The sequence below is a fragment of the Oncorhynchus tshawytscha genome, linkage group LG09, assembly GCF_018296145.1.
Source record: "Oncorhynchus tshawytscha isolate Ot180627B linkage group LG09, Otsh_v2.0, whole genome shotgun sequence".
NCBI classification, from domain to species: domain Eukaryota; kingdom Metazoa; phylum Chordata; class Actinopteri; order Salmoniformes; family Salmonidae; genus Oncorhynchus; species Oncorhynchus tshawytscha.
Window position 1 is genome coordinate 81,087,033 of NC_056437.1, and position 17,255 is coordinate 81,104,287.

At 42.2% G+C, this 17,255-nt stretch overlaps 1 protein-coding gene across 1 annotated transcript; it reads right to left on the reverse strand.

Moving 5' to 3' along the window:
- Positions 1-258: 258 nt before the first annotated feature.
- On the reverse strand, positions 259-5,246 carry LOC112234587 (sphingosine 1-phosphate receptor 1). The gene is made up of 2 exons (XM_024402781.2): positions 5,007-5,246; positions 259-3,204 (listed from the first exon to the last, which is right to left on the reverse strand). Exon 2 carries the CDS (start codon positions 2,923-2,925, stop codon positions 1,723-1,725), a length of 1,203 nt encoding a protein of 400 aa, XP_024258549.2. The 5' UTR covers positions 2,926-3,204; positions 5,007-5,246; the 3' UTR covers positions 259-1,722.
- Positions 5,247-17,255: the final 12,009 nt, after the last annotated feature.

Below are 17,255 nucleotides of genomic sequence, written 5' to 3' on the forward strand. Positions count from 1 at the left end.
GACTGAGCCATCTTCTCAAGTGAATTAAGTTGACATTTGCTTATCAGTGTTTATGCACTTTTCAATGTTGAAGTATATGGTATGTGATGACTATATAGGCCAAAGCCTTTTATAGCTGGTGGATGATGGGAGTGTAAGCTTCCTGTGAAAGATCTGAAACATCGCACTCACCACATTGACACTAGCACTTTCATATTATCACACATGAGGCCTCTGACTTCACAAAGATTTGGTGAGAGGAAATATCTAGATTAAATGTTATTTGTATGGATGTTTATTCTGCAAAACAATGACCAAAAATACTTTTTTTGTAGATGTTGTTCACATACATTTACTTATCGTTTGAATGTACATATAAAACATTGGCAGTGGCCTCATAAATTAAATTTAGTTCAGAATAAACAAAATACAGTTCATTTTATTTACACAATATACCGTATAGTACAGTAAGGCCGATATATCTTCTTTTTTTTTCATTTGTACATTTATATACAATGTGAAAGATGTCAATTGCTTGCTTTCAAAAATCACTGCTGTCACAATGGAACGTTATACATGGAACCCCAAGCATTTGTGGTTTGTCTTTACTAATGTCTATTAACCACTGTTTACAGAAGATACACCTAACACTTCATTGCATGAGAGGGATATTCTCCAGCTTGTTCAGGAAAGTTCTGAAGGCTATTGTTTTTGTGAACAGGCTGTGTTCAATATGTTTTCCATACTTTGAGTCCACAAAGCCAGAGCTGTCAATAAGCCTAATCTGTCCTTTTAATTGCTCTCAATCATGTCTGCTGCTACGTGTGTTTTAGAGACCTCCAAAGATGTGCAAACCAGAAGAGGCATCAATGTGACATTCTCTGTGTGTCTTAGCCACCAAGCCTCTAATGTTGGTCTGTGAACCTCTACCCAGAATTCCAGATGACAAAAATGACAGTTCTGGCAGCAGTTTTGGGTGTGGATGCTTCATGTTTTAACTACATGTCATTATGTTTGTATTATGTATTTTCTCTAGAGGGGATATAAGGATGAGCCTTAGCATGACTCAAATGTATACTTTAAATATGTGTATGACTCAAAATAAAATGTACTGAATGTGTTTTCAATGTTTGTGTAATAAAAAACATGAATAATGTTAATTTCACAGCTGCTGGTTGAGTGGTTCTCTTTAACTACCGGTAAATGGTCAATTCAAAATACAGCTACAAACATGAATCCATTCCTTCAAGGAGGGTTTTTCTATTCTGCAGTTTGGATTATGGAAGATGTATGCTGAGATACAGTATGAGAAAAGGAATTTCACAGTATGAAAACAGCATTAATTCGTTTAATGATTCGCGCCGAGGAGTAAAAACCAACAAGGTATTTATTTCTCTAACACTTTGACTGAGGTTTGACTTCCTTACAATAGACCAACCAGTCTTTAAGTGGAAACCCCCAGCTTATCTGTCAAGGAAGAAAATGCCAGACCAGGGGAGGAAGGCAAAACATAGGACAATGGTGGGTTCCGCTGACGTTCTCTACCATTGAGGTGAGAGGAAGAGTATTACTTCCTCCTTGCTTGTAGTTCCATTTACAACCCATACGTAACATGTAGTAGTCTCACAGCTGTAAGATGGTGCCAAAGATTGGTCCAGTCAAGGGGTTCTCCAGAACTCTGCTCTTACTGTAATTGGACAATTAATCTTTATTACTGAGTCGCATTAGGCGGTCATGGACAAGTCATGTCTTTGACATCCTGGGGTAGATGGCTTTAATAGTGGAAGGGGTGAAGTTGGCAGAGACTGTGATCTCTAGGCCCTCCAGCCTATGGGAGGGTGCCTCAGTCTTACTGGTACTGCACTCTAGGAAGGGCACACCTATCTTCTTCACCTGGCCATCCTTGGTGAGGAGGCAGCGTCGACACAGCAGCCTCAGGATGGCCCTCCTTATGTCCTTACTGGTCAGGGTATAGATGATGGGATTGAGGAGAGAGTTGAACATGGCGATGCCCAGGAAGTAGTCCGCCTTGAAGAGCACCTGGCAGCTCCGTGCCGGGCAGCAGAAGTCCAGCAAGAGGAGGATGAAGAGAGGCAGCCAGCAGATGATGAAGACGCCCAGCACGATGGTGACAGTCTTCAGCAGGGCCATGTACTTCTGGGACTTGCGGGCCAGGCCTTTGCGCTGCGGGCCAGAGCCCAGGTGCTTTGTGTTGGACCTTACAGTGTGAAAAATGCGCACATAAAGCACCACGATAGCCAGCAGCACAGCAGTGAACACGGTGATGAAGAAGAGGATGTAGCTTTTGGCGAAGAGCGGCAGGACGGTGGAGCACTGGTCCAGACGGCCCATGCAGTTCCAGCCCAGGACGGGCAGAACCCCCAGGAACACTGACAGCACCCAGCTGGCCCCGATCAGGGCAAACATCCGGCCTCGCTTGGCCCCCTGGTAGGGCTTCATCCTCACCATGGTGACGTGGCGCTCAATGGCGATGGCCAGGAGGCTGATGACGGAGGCGGCCAGCGTTATAAAGACCCCCCCCTCCCTCAGGAACCACAGCACAGGGGTCATCTTTAACGTGTTGGCCCCTGAAGTTACAATGTTCACCATGTAGGTGAAGCCTGCTAGCAGGTCTGAGAGTGTTAGGCTGCCTAACAGATAGTACATGGGCAGATGGAATTTCTTATTCTTCCAGATGGCCAACAGCACCACAGCATTCTCCAGCACTATGAGCAAGCAGATCAGCAGGAAGGCTATGGCTTCTGGCTTTAGTCCATCCTTGTACTTGTTCTCCTTCAGTTTGCCTGTGTAGTTGTAGTGTTCTCTGATGACAGCATTGCTCTGGTACTCGCGGAACATCCGGAGCAGGTACCCTACCGAGGGGGTCATGGGAACCACAGTGGGGGCAGCAACAGCAGCGTAAGCAGCATGCGATGCTTCTTCCATTGGTATTCTGGGAATGTTGCTTTCTTTTTAGCTGACAAGATGCTTTCCACTCTGCGTCACATAGTTCTTAGGCAGTCCATAATTCAATATGTTGGAAGTGGGGAATGTACATTCCTTAGGAAATCTATCTTTGAATGTCGTTTCTGACAGATAGATCAGTCCAGTTTTTTTGTATTTAGTATAAGAATGGATGGTGATAAGAATCCTCAATGTGATAGCATTATCCAAAACTGGGCAATGCCTGGACAATCCACTGGATGGCTCAGACAAGCAAGAAACCTGGAAACAAAATAACAGTATTGAAATACAGTATAATAGCCTATTTATCTGTAACAACACACACATGTAAAGAAGGGGGGGGGGGGCGTACATTCCTCATTAATCTTGTAATTAACAGTACCTGTCTTTGTTCAAATTCTAATAGAATGTTTTTGAGTATGAAACTAACAAAGACATTACTCCACAGGTACCTTAAAAATGAGAAATTACCAAGCTAAGGTGCCATTAAAAAGACATAATAACAGAAATCCCAATATTAGCGTTTTGACCTGGAGAAACTTGGCCTATTATGTCACTAGTTCATATTCATCTTTAGCATATTTATCTTTATCTTCCAGCTCAGTTTTTTGGGGGGGTTCAAAAATGTCATTTTGTCTGTGAACTTTGATTAATTATCTTGATGCACACATGAACAGAAATGTAGGCACACTCACATACAGTATACACATATACTTCCACTGACACCCCAACACAAACATGCACACCCAAACACACACACAAACCCTTTTTGTATGCACTAAATCTCCTGCACTGACTCTATACACACACACACTGGACTCTACAGTCACACATACTTGCACTAACACCTCAAAACACACACACACACATATATCACACACACAATACATATGCCCACACATAAAACGTGCACACATGCATACTCTCTCTCTCTCTCTCTCTCTCTCTCTCTCTCTCTCTCTCTCTCACACACACACACACACACACACACACACACACACACACACACACACACACACACACACACACACACACACACACACACACACACACACACACACACACACACACACACACACACACACACACACACACACACACACACACACACACAATACATATGCCCACACATAAAATACATATGCCCACACATAAAACGTGCACACATGCATACTCTCTCTCTCTCTCTCTCTCTCTCTCTCTCTCTCACACACACACACACACACACACACACACACACACACACATACACACGCTACCGTCTATTTACTGTCTATTATCTATCCTGTTGTCCAGTCACTTTGTCACTTTACCCGTACCTATATATACACAGCTACGTCAATTACCTCTTACCCCTGCACATCGACTCCGTACAGGTACTCCCTGTATAGCCATTTTATTTTCACTCGTTATTGTTATTCGTTGAGCACTGGGTATTTATTCCTTGTCCCACTATTTCTATTTCTATTTTTTTTATCTTTAACTCTGCATTTTTGGAAAAGGACCCGTAAGTAAGCATTTTAGTGTCAGTCTACACCTGTTGTTTACGAAGCATGTGCAAATACAATTGTATTAAATTGTATTTGAGGCACTATTGCCTATCTGTTTGAAACATAGCATATGATAAAACACTACTTCAAAATTATTATGGATTGGGTATGCAAATGTATGAATTAAGTTACGTTTTTTAAATAATTATTAGTTATTCAAGTTTTTTATTATTTCAGAAAAATAACAAGACAACACTGAAATCTGTTGCTTTCATCAACTTATCAGTGGGCCAGTATAGGCTACAGACTTGTATCAAAATTGTGAAGCTAAATATCTGGATTTTCCACAACATTGCTACATTTCTCAAATATAAGACACATTAACCTGTCCTTGCTTTAGCCTAGTTATTATATGCCATCAAATTATAGAATTTCGATCAACTGTCTAAAACACCATAATATCTGTTGAATAAATAAATACCAAACAAGTATCATTCAAATATCTATAAAAACGAAAAATACCCCGAACAAATATAAGTAGGCTATTACACAAATATAACTGCAAAGACCTACCTTTTAAAAGTTTAACTTTGCCTGAGAACGTGTTCTTATTTTGCGCAGTTGTCTTTCGTTGAATACAGTACGCTCTCACTGATGATCAGACGTGACAGATTGTGATAAGAGAAAATAGACTGGTGCGAGACTCGACTTGAAGTGGGCTGGGCTGGACTCTGCCCTCCAACGCTCAGCCAGCCTCTCTACCTCTCCTTTAATTGGCTTCTGAAGTCGCAATAACTGTAGGTAAATAAATTGCCCGAGGTGGCTTGGAGATGAAATAGCATTACTCTCTGGTTTACAATTAATTCAGGAATGCAGTGGGAGGCATTTATGATCTGTTTTGGCTACAGGCAGTGGCGCAAGCTGGAATGTATAAAGGTGCATTTTTTCTAGGTCAATGCTATCTGATATGTTTTTGATCAGTGGTTGTAAAATGGACCACTATACTACTTCCCAACCTGGTCTCAGAGCATTTCATATGATTCTGTACATAAATACATCACACTACATTTAGTCTATGTTACGTTTCGTATGGTATGTATTAATCTATGTTATGTTTCGTATGGTATGTATTAATTTGTGGATGTCCATCATCCATTTCGTATTATAAGTTCCCAATTACAATTTGTATAATATGTTATAAATTTGCCAAATGTACAACATGTTATGAATTTGCAAAATATATGATATGTTATGAATTCCAATTTGTTATGGCTAACGTTAGCTAGGTGGCTAGGAGGCTAATATTACCTTAGCTAGCTGACTAATGTTAGCTAGGGGTTAGGGTTAAGGTTAGGTTAAGGGTTAAGGTCAAGTTAAGGGTTAAGGTTAGGGTTAGGGGAAGGGTTAGCTAACAGGGTTAAGGTTAGGGTTAGGGTTAGTGGAAGGGTTAGCTAACATTCTAAGTAGTTGCAAAGTAGCTCAAAAGTAGAAAGTAGTTGAAATGTTGCTAATTAACTAAAATGCACAAGTTTTCCGTGATGAGATTTGAAAACGCAACCTTTGGGTTACTAGACATTCACGTTATATGCTCGACCAATCACTGATTCAGTGATTTATTTATTTAAGCCATTCAGTTGTGCAACTGACTAGTTACCCCCCTTTCCCTTTCCCTCCTCTAATTTTGCCTTAAGTTACCTTCTGTCTCATGTAACCATACCAAGCGTAACATATCATACTATGTAAAGTGTTGGTCCCATGTTTCATGAGCTGAAATTAAAAATCCCAGAAATGTACCATACGCACAAAAAGCTTATTTCCCTCAAATGTTGTGCATATATTTGTTTACATCCCTGTTAGTGAGCATTTCTCATTTGCCAAGATAATGCATCCACCTGACAGGTGTGGCCTATCAAGAAGCTGATTAAACAGCATGATCATTACACAGGTGTTCCTTCTCCTGGGGACAATAAAAGGCCACTCTAAAATATGCAGTTTTGTCACACAATACAATGCCACAGATGTCTCAAATTTTGAGGGAGCGTGCAATTGGCATGCTGACTGCAGGAATGTCCACTTGAGCTGTTGCCAGAGAATGTTAATTTCTCTACCATAAGCCGCCTCCAGTGTCGTTTTAGAGAATTTGGCAGAACATCCAACCGGCCTCACAACCGCAGACCACGTGTAACCGTGCCAGCCCAGGACCTCCACATCCGGCTTCTTCACCTGCGGGATCATCTGAGACCAGTCACACAGACAGCTGATGAAACTGAGGAGTATTTCTATCTGTAATAAAGCCCTTTTATGGGGAAAACTCATTCTGATTGGTTGGGCCTGGATCCCCAGTGGGTGGGCCTGGCTCCCAAGTAGGTGGGCCTATGCCCTCCCAGGCCCACCCATGACTGCGCCGCTGCCCATTTATTTCAATTCACTGATTGCCTTATATGAATTGAAAGTCAGTAAAATCATTGAAATTGTTGCATGTGCGTTTATTTTTTTGTTCAGCATAATTTGAGGGCCCAGATGTACTTTTACTATGTTACGTCTAGTATATGAGACCAGACTGCACTTCCTACAATGATATGGTACTTACTTTTTAAAGTTTTATTGGTTTACTTCTTATATTTACTCACATTCTGAATGAAAACGTGGACCATGGTTAATTTTTTCATGATTTGGACAATGCTCTCTGTCAGTTCCCACACCTCAATGCGTATAGAGTATGTAGACCTTCCCTCATAACCGCACATGCTTCTGAGGATGGGGAGGATGATGGAAATACAACAATATGTGCACTTTGTGCAGTTGTGATAAATTACTGCATTAGTATGTGGAAATTACTTAAAGGGTGGCTGAGTGGCTGGATCCTACTTTCTCTAGACAGGAAGCTGTCTCATTGTGCCTAGAAGGGAGAGGGATTTCTTGAGAAACACCTAAGAAGTCATAGTAAGACGGATTCGACACTGTCACTGTGCATTCCAGCTTAACGTGGAACACACTGTCCTTTGGGAATGCAATGCCACCTTATTCATTTCCCGTTAGAAGAGGACTCATAGAGGACGTTGTAAACAAATCACGTTTACCAAACACACATACATTGTTTTTGTTACTGCATGAGACATGATACTCTTTTTTAGTCGATTGGGTTCCATTCCTCTGACATGCTCCATCAGCTTCTAGAGGCTAAATCTATTTAAGCCATTTTTCTCTGTAAGGCTGTTTTATTTAACTGTTGAGGAGGCATACTTCTCACGTCAGCTGCTTCTCTGGAGTTAAACAATTTATTTTCTTGCCCCCATTAAGTAATTTTCAGTTGGCCCTGCAGTAGAGAACTGGTGGTAAACCCTGACTTGTCCTTCCTATCTCAGTTGTCCCCTGGCCTAAGGCCCACCCAGTGGCTGCTTGCTAAGAAGGTGATCCTCTCCATGGGCCTGTCACCCGAGTGGCAGTTAGCCTCCTGCTGTGACACTATCTCACCATATCACCCTCATTAACACACAAAGAGTAGACAGAATGACACCCGACTCAGCCCAGCTGCTTCCCACAGTAGGAATCTACTCAGTACCCCCATTATTCTCCTTCAGATCTTGTGTCAGTACTCTTCATTAGTCGCCCATCACCCCTAGGGAGTATAGTACATGCATGAAGTGCTTTGAATTTGGATGATATATTTCTGTGACGTTGGTCTTGTAATGAGAAAGTCAATGGGTGTAAAGATGAGTTTTTAATGTACCTGTTGTTTGTGTGCTCTGTGTGTTGTTGTCCTTTTAGGGAAGGCACGTTGCCAGTGTGGCTGTCATGTCTTGACTGATGAGCCAGAAATTCCCCCAAAAAAGAGGGTCCCTGATGATCAGTCTGATAATTCTGCTTGTTTCATGATGATACAGGATAATTTCTCTCTTACTATTTTGTCCATTGTGGGATGTGAGAAAGCTAATCACACCTTAGTGTAGCATTGCATTCTGAGACTATGACAACTTCCTTTGGCTGCAGCATTTCATCGCTAATCCAGTTGACGAGCAACATTCTCACCTCAGAATAATATTCTCACCTCAGTCAAAATAGCACAGTGCCTGCCGTCCATACTGTATGAAGGACCGTGAAAAGGTCATGAGAAAAGCAATCACACCTTCCCACTGCTTAGAACGGTGTTTCTTTAGTGTGTTTATCCAATCAAGAACGTGTTAAATATCTTCATCCTCTGATTCAACGCTGACCCCTTCACTTCACAGGGTCAACAGAACAGAGGATAAAAGTGAGGGGTTAAACAATATTTCATCTGGATGACACTGGTTGAACTCAAAAGGACATGTCTTCTCATCCATCCTTTGGCTCACCTCAATCAGCCTGACTAACTGGTGTCTGTATGTAGCCTCGCTACTGTATGTAGCCTCGCTATTGTATATTGCCTCGCTACTGTATTTGGCTTTTTACTGTTGTTTTATTTCTTTACTTGCCTATTGTTCACCTAATACATTTTTTTGCACTATTGGTTAGAGCCTGTAAGTAAGCATTTCACTGTAAGGTCTATACTTGTTGTATTCGGCGCACGTGACAAATAAACTTTGATTTGATTTCCCTTACACCCCTACTTGTTCCACAATATCTTATTGGCAGGATTCATCACAAAACATACAGCACGTAGATGCAAGCCACAAGATCCACATGAGCAGAAAGTGTTTGCACTCTTTCTTCTCTCTTCTCTCTTTCTCTCTCAGTTAAATTCAAAGTGTCATATTTCAGATGTACAGTAGGTTGAGAGAGTGACTGTTTTTTAATTTGGAAGTTTTTGAGTTGGGCGGCTTGTTGACCCGATGTTGCACTGGGTGAAGTGAGGTCATGGGATTTCCACTCCTCCTGTCTGGAGCACCATAACTGGGTAGGGTGGCTTGGACACAGCCTCTGTCCATCACAAACCTCTCACAGAGACTACAGTGGAGAGACTAAAGGACAGAAACTGACAGAGTTCATAAAAATGTCTTTGAACGTGCGCAACAAGTTGCTCGCCTGCCTTTCTGTGTAGAAAGTCCAGGTTTTGATGGTGATTAACTACAGCTTAGTGTTCAAACAATGACCACAGCCCAAGTTCCAAATGAGAGGAAGTAAGGGAAACATATGAAACTGCTGGACTTGTTTCCTTTCCATTACTGGTCTGCCTACCTCTGTCAGGCATGTCACCGGACTCTCCTCCCAGCCACTGGCTGTCTGGAGCACTCTGAGGCTGTCCTGTGATGCAGTCCTTTTCTAAACCGCACAACAGGACTCACTACACTATTCTGTCACAATTTGAATATGGATAGATGGATGAAGATTGTATCTGCCTCCCTCTATTGTCCATTCCCTGTGTGTGACTTCTAGTATGTGAACTAGCATGTCTTACATGGAAATGCATGCAAATATATCAAACATGGGCAGCAATTGTTGTATTAAGTGTATGGGCCATAGTCTCTACTCGCCTGTAGGTCTGTAGCTTTGTGTGTTTGAAATTCTCAAGTAGAGCAGAATGTCAAATTGCTGTGATCCAGACTTTTTGTTTTTATAAGGAAACACACTCTTGAAGTTTAGCCTTTGTGTGTAAGCCAGGCAGACTTTATAGAGAGGGGTGGTGCAATAAAACAGAAATTACACTGGAATGCATTCATTTATTTCACTGGGTAAACAAACTTGTTTTAATCTTTTCCCATGTACATTTTTCCTCTTTTTGAGTGGAACAGGAGATGGAAAACGCTTTGTTCAGTTTGATGTTGTCGTTGCAGTCAGCGGGGATTGTCTGGGACAAATAAACAACAGGAAGAGGCTCCCATTTGGGAACAGTTTGATTATACACACACTCTGCAAAATGTGAATGTGACTTTGTCTATGCATAAACACAAACATCCTCAGCTTTTATCTAAACCTCTATAAATCCTCACTCTGAAGCTGACGTGCATTGCTTTTTCAATACAAAACCCTACCACAGAGATATCACCCTAAAAGTGCAGTGTCAACACATTTTCCCTGCTGCTGTGTCTCGTCTATCAACATAATATAACAAAGCATTCCAGGTCCCCTTTTCACTGACGTAGCAACCTTCTGAAACACTACATTCTAGAGGTTGGTTTGGTCCCCAGCCCCTCCCCAGGCCTGAGGACAAAAGGTTTTACTGACAATGTTACACTTACTGTCACTTTCAATTCTCAGGCTCCCTAGCTGGCATCATGTTGGATGACCTAAAATTTTTGCTCACTTATTACATAAGTATTTTTCCAGGTTAGCTGTTGCTGAGTGTGATTTGAATGAAGAGTCTTATGAAAGGCTGTTTTGTTCCTCGAAGCCGCACTGAATCGTGGTTTGGGATGAGTTCATCCTGGACGGAGGGATGGAAGAAAGAACATTCCCATGGAGAAGGGGAGAAGGGGTGGGGGTGTAACCGTTCTGGGCGAGTCATGTGAATGAATGAGTTAGGTCTTTCACCAGATTTATTCTAACTTTTTCAATGACCAATACGCACCAAACAGCCCACCTTGTCTTAGTCAGGAGTCAGATTCTGGGAAGAGCCACCCTCGCTTCCACACAGAGGGGGCAGCCATGTTGGAGGGGGGCGGAATCCGAAATGAAATGGTAAACAGTAAGACTCTTTTCATCAAGACGATGGGAAAATCCAGCATCCGACCCTGGGACCCTGGGACCCTTTCCAGTTTTGATGTTCCCCTAGTACACGATAAAAGAGGGAATGTGTATTAATTGAATGAATGAATACACATGAAGAAGTTGTCTTCATTTTTCCTCTGGTGAACTCCAGCACTAATGAGATCTAGCCCCGGGGTTCATACTCTCTTCCTGTAGAGAGGAGAGCATACCCTCTGACCACATCACCTGTGTGTTAGCTACTGAGGTACAGGATATGGGTCATTGTAACAGTGTCTCAATGAAACCTTTTATGGGTTTGGGGGAAGTAATGTAATATCTCTGATTTGTATTTAGGATAGAATCTGGAAGTGTACAGACCTAATATGTAATGTAAAGCCATTCTAAGAAGCACACGTCAACATTAAAAATAGCTTTTTTCAGGCCCATTGTCTGTATTAAATTGCTGTACCTAACTACGACCACCCACAGGCCAGTCATCGTCACAAACATCACGATACCCCAATCCATTGTATAACCTTTCTACCTCCATAAAAAATAAGACCATCAAGTTGAACCTACAGTGTCAGAAGTGAGCCGGACTGGAGTGGCTGGCTTCCCGAGAGGAAGGTTAATCATTAAAACATGTGTAAAGGCTGATAAGGCAGAACCATACTACTGCCATGCCCTGAAGTCTTTTTCTTCCCTTGTTCCGCTCTTTCTTTTGATTTGGATGCGGTTTGCTTCAAGCTTTTTGACTGTTGATACGGCCCTGTTCAAGTCAAGTCGGGTGCAGTGTAGTATGACTAACAATGTTTTGAGACAATTGAAGTGTTCCTTCTTTTATTCCCCCTATGCCTTTTGGTGTGTTTATTAGGGTTAAATTAGCACAGTGGAGGGAAACCAGCCCACTGATTCCCTCAAGCGAGGGTCTATGGTGGAGCTGGAGATTCCTCAGGTTGTATGCCTGCACAGTTCTCTCAATCAAGGGTATGGATGTTTACATATAAGATGCACTTGGCTCAACCCGTACTCACCTGTGGTGAGGACATTTGGACAGTAACTTCTAAAGTATGATGGGATCTGCAAATAAACAAACCAAATATCTCTAATAAGTCATGATTATCAAACCATCATTGCACTAAATCAAATCAAAGAATAAACAAGAAGTTTGTCTCTTGGACTATGTTTCTAAGGATGGGATTTCCTTAGCTCAATCCATGCAAACCAGAAAATAAGCTAGATTTAAACCTGTCTGAGTGAGAAACTAAACAAATCTATGAGTTTGCTTCCAGCACCCAGCTATCACTAGACCTCTCACTTTCTGTCTTCTTCCACCCCCCTCGCCTATATGTTAAATATATGTTCCGTATATTGTTTCATAGCATTCCCTAAAAGCGGAACGTAAACCCTTAATTATGCGTGTGCTCTGTCAGTGTGGTACGGGCCGCTCTGGGGGAAACCGGGCAGCTGTTAGAGTTACCCAGACCATCACAGAGGTTCTGTCGTGCATGTTCCACTGATGCTCAGCTTAACCCAAACCAAAACTATTGTTGTCTCTGCTTCTCTGATTTCCTGCACTACATCTCACATAAAAGAGAGAGTAATGTTTGACCTTTCATTGTAGTGAAGGGCTTAAATTGGACTTACAACCCAAAGGCCTTATATTTTATTTTAAAAACTTGTGAATCTAACTTTGACTCTTGTTAGAATATAATTAAAACCTGACATATTTTAGTAAGATAAGATAATTTGTCAGTGCATGCTGCCTGTGGTGCTGATAACCCCCATCACTACAGGAAGTGAATTGTCCTGCCTTTTGTGACTGTGTTGTCATTGGCTGACAATAACCCTCTAGAACCCATTACTGTAGATCTAGCCAGCACAATCTGGAGAACACAGTCTGAAGATTCAGACATGGGCCTGAGTTTGATGGGTCTCTAGCCACATCTGCATCCCTGCCTCCCTCTCTCTACCCATCACCAGCGATTAACCGCCCGGTCTTGGGCTACACAAACCAGGACCGGTAACTTCTTATCTGGGTCACGGCGGTAGTGGTCCGTGGCAGTCTCTCTCCGAACATGTATCATGTCAAGTCGGTGGAAACAGGCATCAAAGATGGGAAACAGCTGTGGGGCCAAGTTGCCGGTGGTGATAGTGTGTATGGTAACTGTGAAGGGCATGATGGTGACAGTGCTCAACACATGGCAGCAAGGGGACATCAACACCCCACTGTGTCTGCACTCTGTCTGTGTTACCGTATGGCTGTGGAGCTATGTGAGGTATTCCGCTGTAAAACGTATCCAGGAGACAAGGAGTAGATGATTTCCAAACTCCTGTCTCCTGCACTTTGTAACTGTAGCCCTGGAACAGCCCCCTCTTCAACCCAAGAGAGGGTTTCAAATCCCCAAATCCTACCTCATCCACACACAGGGACAAGGAATTACAGCACAGGCTCATATTGGCTTACGCTCTTTGTTGATGTTCTTTGGAAATTAGTAGCATGCCTTTCCATTCAGGCTCATCCCTCTGTTTATTTTGATGAGCTGTCTAAATTGAGTTGAGAGATGTATCATTTTGTGGGACGGCTGATTATTTGGACACATGGTTTCTGTTATCATAAACATGATTACCCGTATGGATTCCATGTTCTTTATGTGTGATCCCTTTGGAAGGTTTACAATATCCTGATCTTCTGTTCATTTAAACCAATTACCACAAGTAATTTACCCCACTGTCCTTATTTCCTGTGTGCATCACATGTTTATAACCCTGAAAAATGGTCCGGCATGGTGTTCATGTTAAATTATGTTAAAAACATTAAATGGGGTGACTGTTTTAAAATGTAGGTTTTATTGGAAGACTTAATGGGGGACTGTTAACTAGAGGGAAAGCAGAGCCCTGTTTGGATGCCAGTGGTTTTCATAAGCTGTCCATGGTTCCAAACCTCCAAACCAGCGCTAGCTGGAGGAATGTCAGTTTCCTCACGTGTGTTTTTATCATGGAGGATTCTGACCCAAAGAGAGCAACAGCAGGACCTGGTGAGCACATGTTACTCTGGACTGCATGTACAATAGGCCACATGGTACAGAATGTACAAGATTGACTGGAGGCCCTCTGAACATTATGGTAGTAGTGCTGGGGGATACTGGCCTACTAGAGCCCTCCTGCCCCCTTCACCCTCCTGCCCGAGACAAACATAATTGATGGCCACTGAGTCACAAACAGATGTCATTCCCTGGTGCAGTGAGCACGGACATTGTCACAGTGACATATAAGGGCTTAAACCGTGCAATGGGGGGCACACCTGTGAAATGAAAGGGCTAATCTGGAGTAATGAGTAGCAGGCCAGTTACAGAGGACAAAGCCTTGTTGTTTTAGAGGCCTAGCCGCTCTTTGTGCCAGTAAAAAAAGGGAGAGCATTTCGAGGAGAGGTGAAATATTTACACTAGGCAGCAGCAGCCAGGGCTTTATGAGGTGCACTAGCTGGACCATGTGCAGGGCTGCAGATGACCTGAGGTATTGTAGAACAGCTCTGGTTTCCCATAAACCTCTGCTCTGATCCACCATGTGTCCTGTGGCTGTCTTTGGCCGGTACAAGACTCTGGGGTTAATGAAATGCTCGAGGTGCCCTTGAAGTACAATAGAAAAAACCTTCACATACTGTACAACACGTACAAGGTACAGGGCAGCAGCTACTGTAGTCAGCATAGAGCTGAGTGCAGTACAGGGGTTAATAATTGTGATAACCTGAGAAAAGGATGTAATTTCAGCACTTTCAAATGAAGACAACAAAAAAATTGCCTGAGTCTGAGACATTTATCACTGTGCAATAAAACCTATTCAGCACATTGACCTTAAAGGGCGACTGCACTTCCTGATTTTACCTCGTTTTAGATTTGGTTCACTAAGAAATGCAAGTGGTCATGACTGAATTCAAATGGGAGTTGGCTTTTGGGGTGTGGTTTGATGTGGGAAGAGTAAGCCAAATGATTTTGTCAATTAGCTTCAGCCGGTGTCACGGCCATTGAAAGAACTGGACCAAGGTGCAGCATGGTCAGCGTACATATTCCCATTTATTTATATGACGCCGACAAAAACAATAAACAATCCAAAAACCAACCGTGAAGCTTAAGGCTACAGTGCCAACAAACAAAGACAACTTCCCACAAAGACAGGTGGGAAAAAGGGCTACCTAAGTATGGTTCCCAATCAGAAACAACGATAGACAGCTGTCCCTGATTGAGAACCATACCCAGCCAAAACATAGAAACACCAAAATCATAGAAAACACAACACAGAATGCCCACCCCAAATCACACCCTGACCAAACCAAATAGAGACATTAAAAGGCTCTCTACGGTCAGGGCGTGACAGCCGGCTGGTGTGCGACTGTTGCAAAATTGGATTGACTTTGGATAGCCTATCTCTGGGGCTAATTTGAGACAATCAAGAATGTATTATTAATGTATATGAGACAATATTTTCATGTTGCACACCTTTAGTTTTGTCATTAAATGCTTTCAATATTTGTATATGAATTTCTACAATTTACAGTTGGGTTGAGGTTTTTAAGTCCTAGAAATTTGGAGCCACTGGAATTTGAACATATTGTCTCATGTACGTTGTGTAATTTACCGATGGTCCTGAACTAGTCCCAGAGGTACAGTTGAATTGTGTGCAACTGCACTCTGAATTGATGATTACTTGTGTGCTGCCAGCTGTGGGCAGGATTGAAACAAACCCAACCTTAATTTTTGTTCTGATGCAGTCATGAACACAAGTCTCACAAAACTCTGTTTTGGAAGAGACTGACTATAACCAAAATTATCTTATGACACACTTTAACAGTAGTATAACTGTTTCTGACTCATATTGATGCCACATAGGCTGTTTTCTAAATGAGAAGGTGTTTTTAGGGGCAGTTGCCCTTTAAAGATTAAATCAGCAGCCACCGTTCGCCCCCTAGTACCTTTGCTATTGTTTTTGTTTTGTTGATGAAAACAGAGCAGAGAAGCATCCGGCAGTGTGGAAAAAAATCATTGGAGTACTTATTCTGCTGTTCTATTGCGTGTGTAATGATGTCCGACGGGAGAGAATTGTGTTTGTTGTCGTAATATCCCAAAGGGATAGTAGTAGTAGTTTCACCTATTAAGGATTCGAGCTTTAGGTTTGCCATTGATATTTGCTCTTTTTTTTGCTTAACCACAACTCTTTACACTGGCACAACACGCAGGCTCAGACTTGTTCAGTAACCTGAGGGCAACCATTAGGAAAGGAAATACACACACGCGCACACACACACACCTCCCTCCGCCTCTTATCTAGTAATCCATTTTGCAGAATGTGTTAACCACATCATCATTGTGTCAGAGCTAGTGGTTGTTGGGATGGAGTAGTTGTTTAATTTAACACCCAAATCTAGCAGCATGCTTGAGAAGTGCAACTGCAACACTTTGTAGCCAGTTAGCATTTAGAATACATTCTTTTTTTGGATTGCTCTAAATAATGTAGTTGACTTGTTAACAAGGCAGATCTACTCTATAGAGAGTATGACACTGTTTGGGAGATTAATATATACAGTATACAGGGTTTAGGATCATGTTGATTTAGGACTATGTAGTTAATCTCCTATGCATAGATCCATGTGATTGGTTCATTAACATTTTGATGTTAAAACCTGGACACGAGAAACGTAGAAAGTGTCAGTGTCAGTATGGTTCGATATTGGCTCCTCCCCTACGGCACCTCAATTAATGCCTTCATACTGTATGCATTGTATTTAAGCCAGTGCTCACCATTTGCCCATGATGACAGGCCAGACCAATCACCTGAACCCTTTAATAACCCTGTTTGTTAACTAATCATTGAAGGGGTTATTTTAGATGAACTCAGAGGAGCCCTGCAGTTATGAAAAGGGACTAGGTAGACAAAACCCCTCTATGAAGCCCCTACTGCTATTAAAAAGTACATCCACAATAAGCAGATAATGTGACATTGGGGTCAGATATGTACGGTATCTCTCCTGACCTGCTAATGTTAGCTGGAGAGTTGACATACGATTGTTATCAAGTCTCGATTTCCTGTTATTTCTCCAATTGGTTGCATTACCTTTTCATCATCTGTGCCTGATTGTGTTTGGCCCATCTTGTTGGGGCTTCTTCAGATGCAGGGCCATTTCCTGCAGACAGCAGCAGTTTTACGTCCTGCCCTTTGACT

Coding starts and splice junctions, on each gene's coding strand:
- LOC112234587 (XM_024402781.2), bottom strand. CDS start 2,925: ATGGAAGAAGCATCGCATGCTGCTTACGCTGCTGTTGCTGCCCCCACT.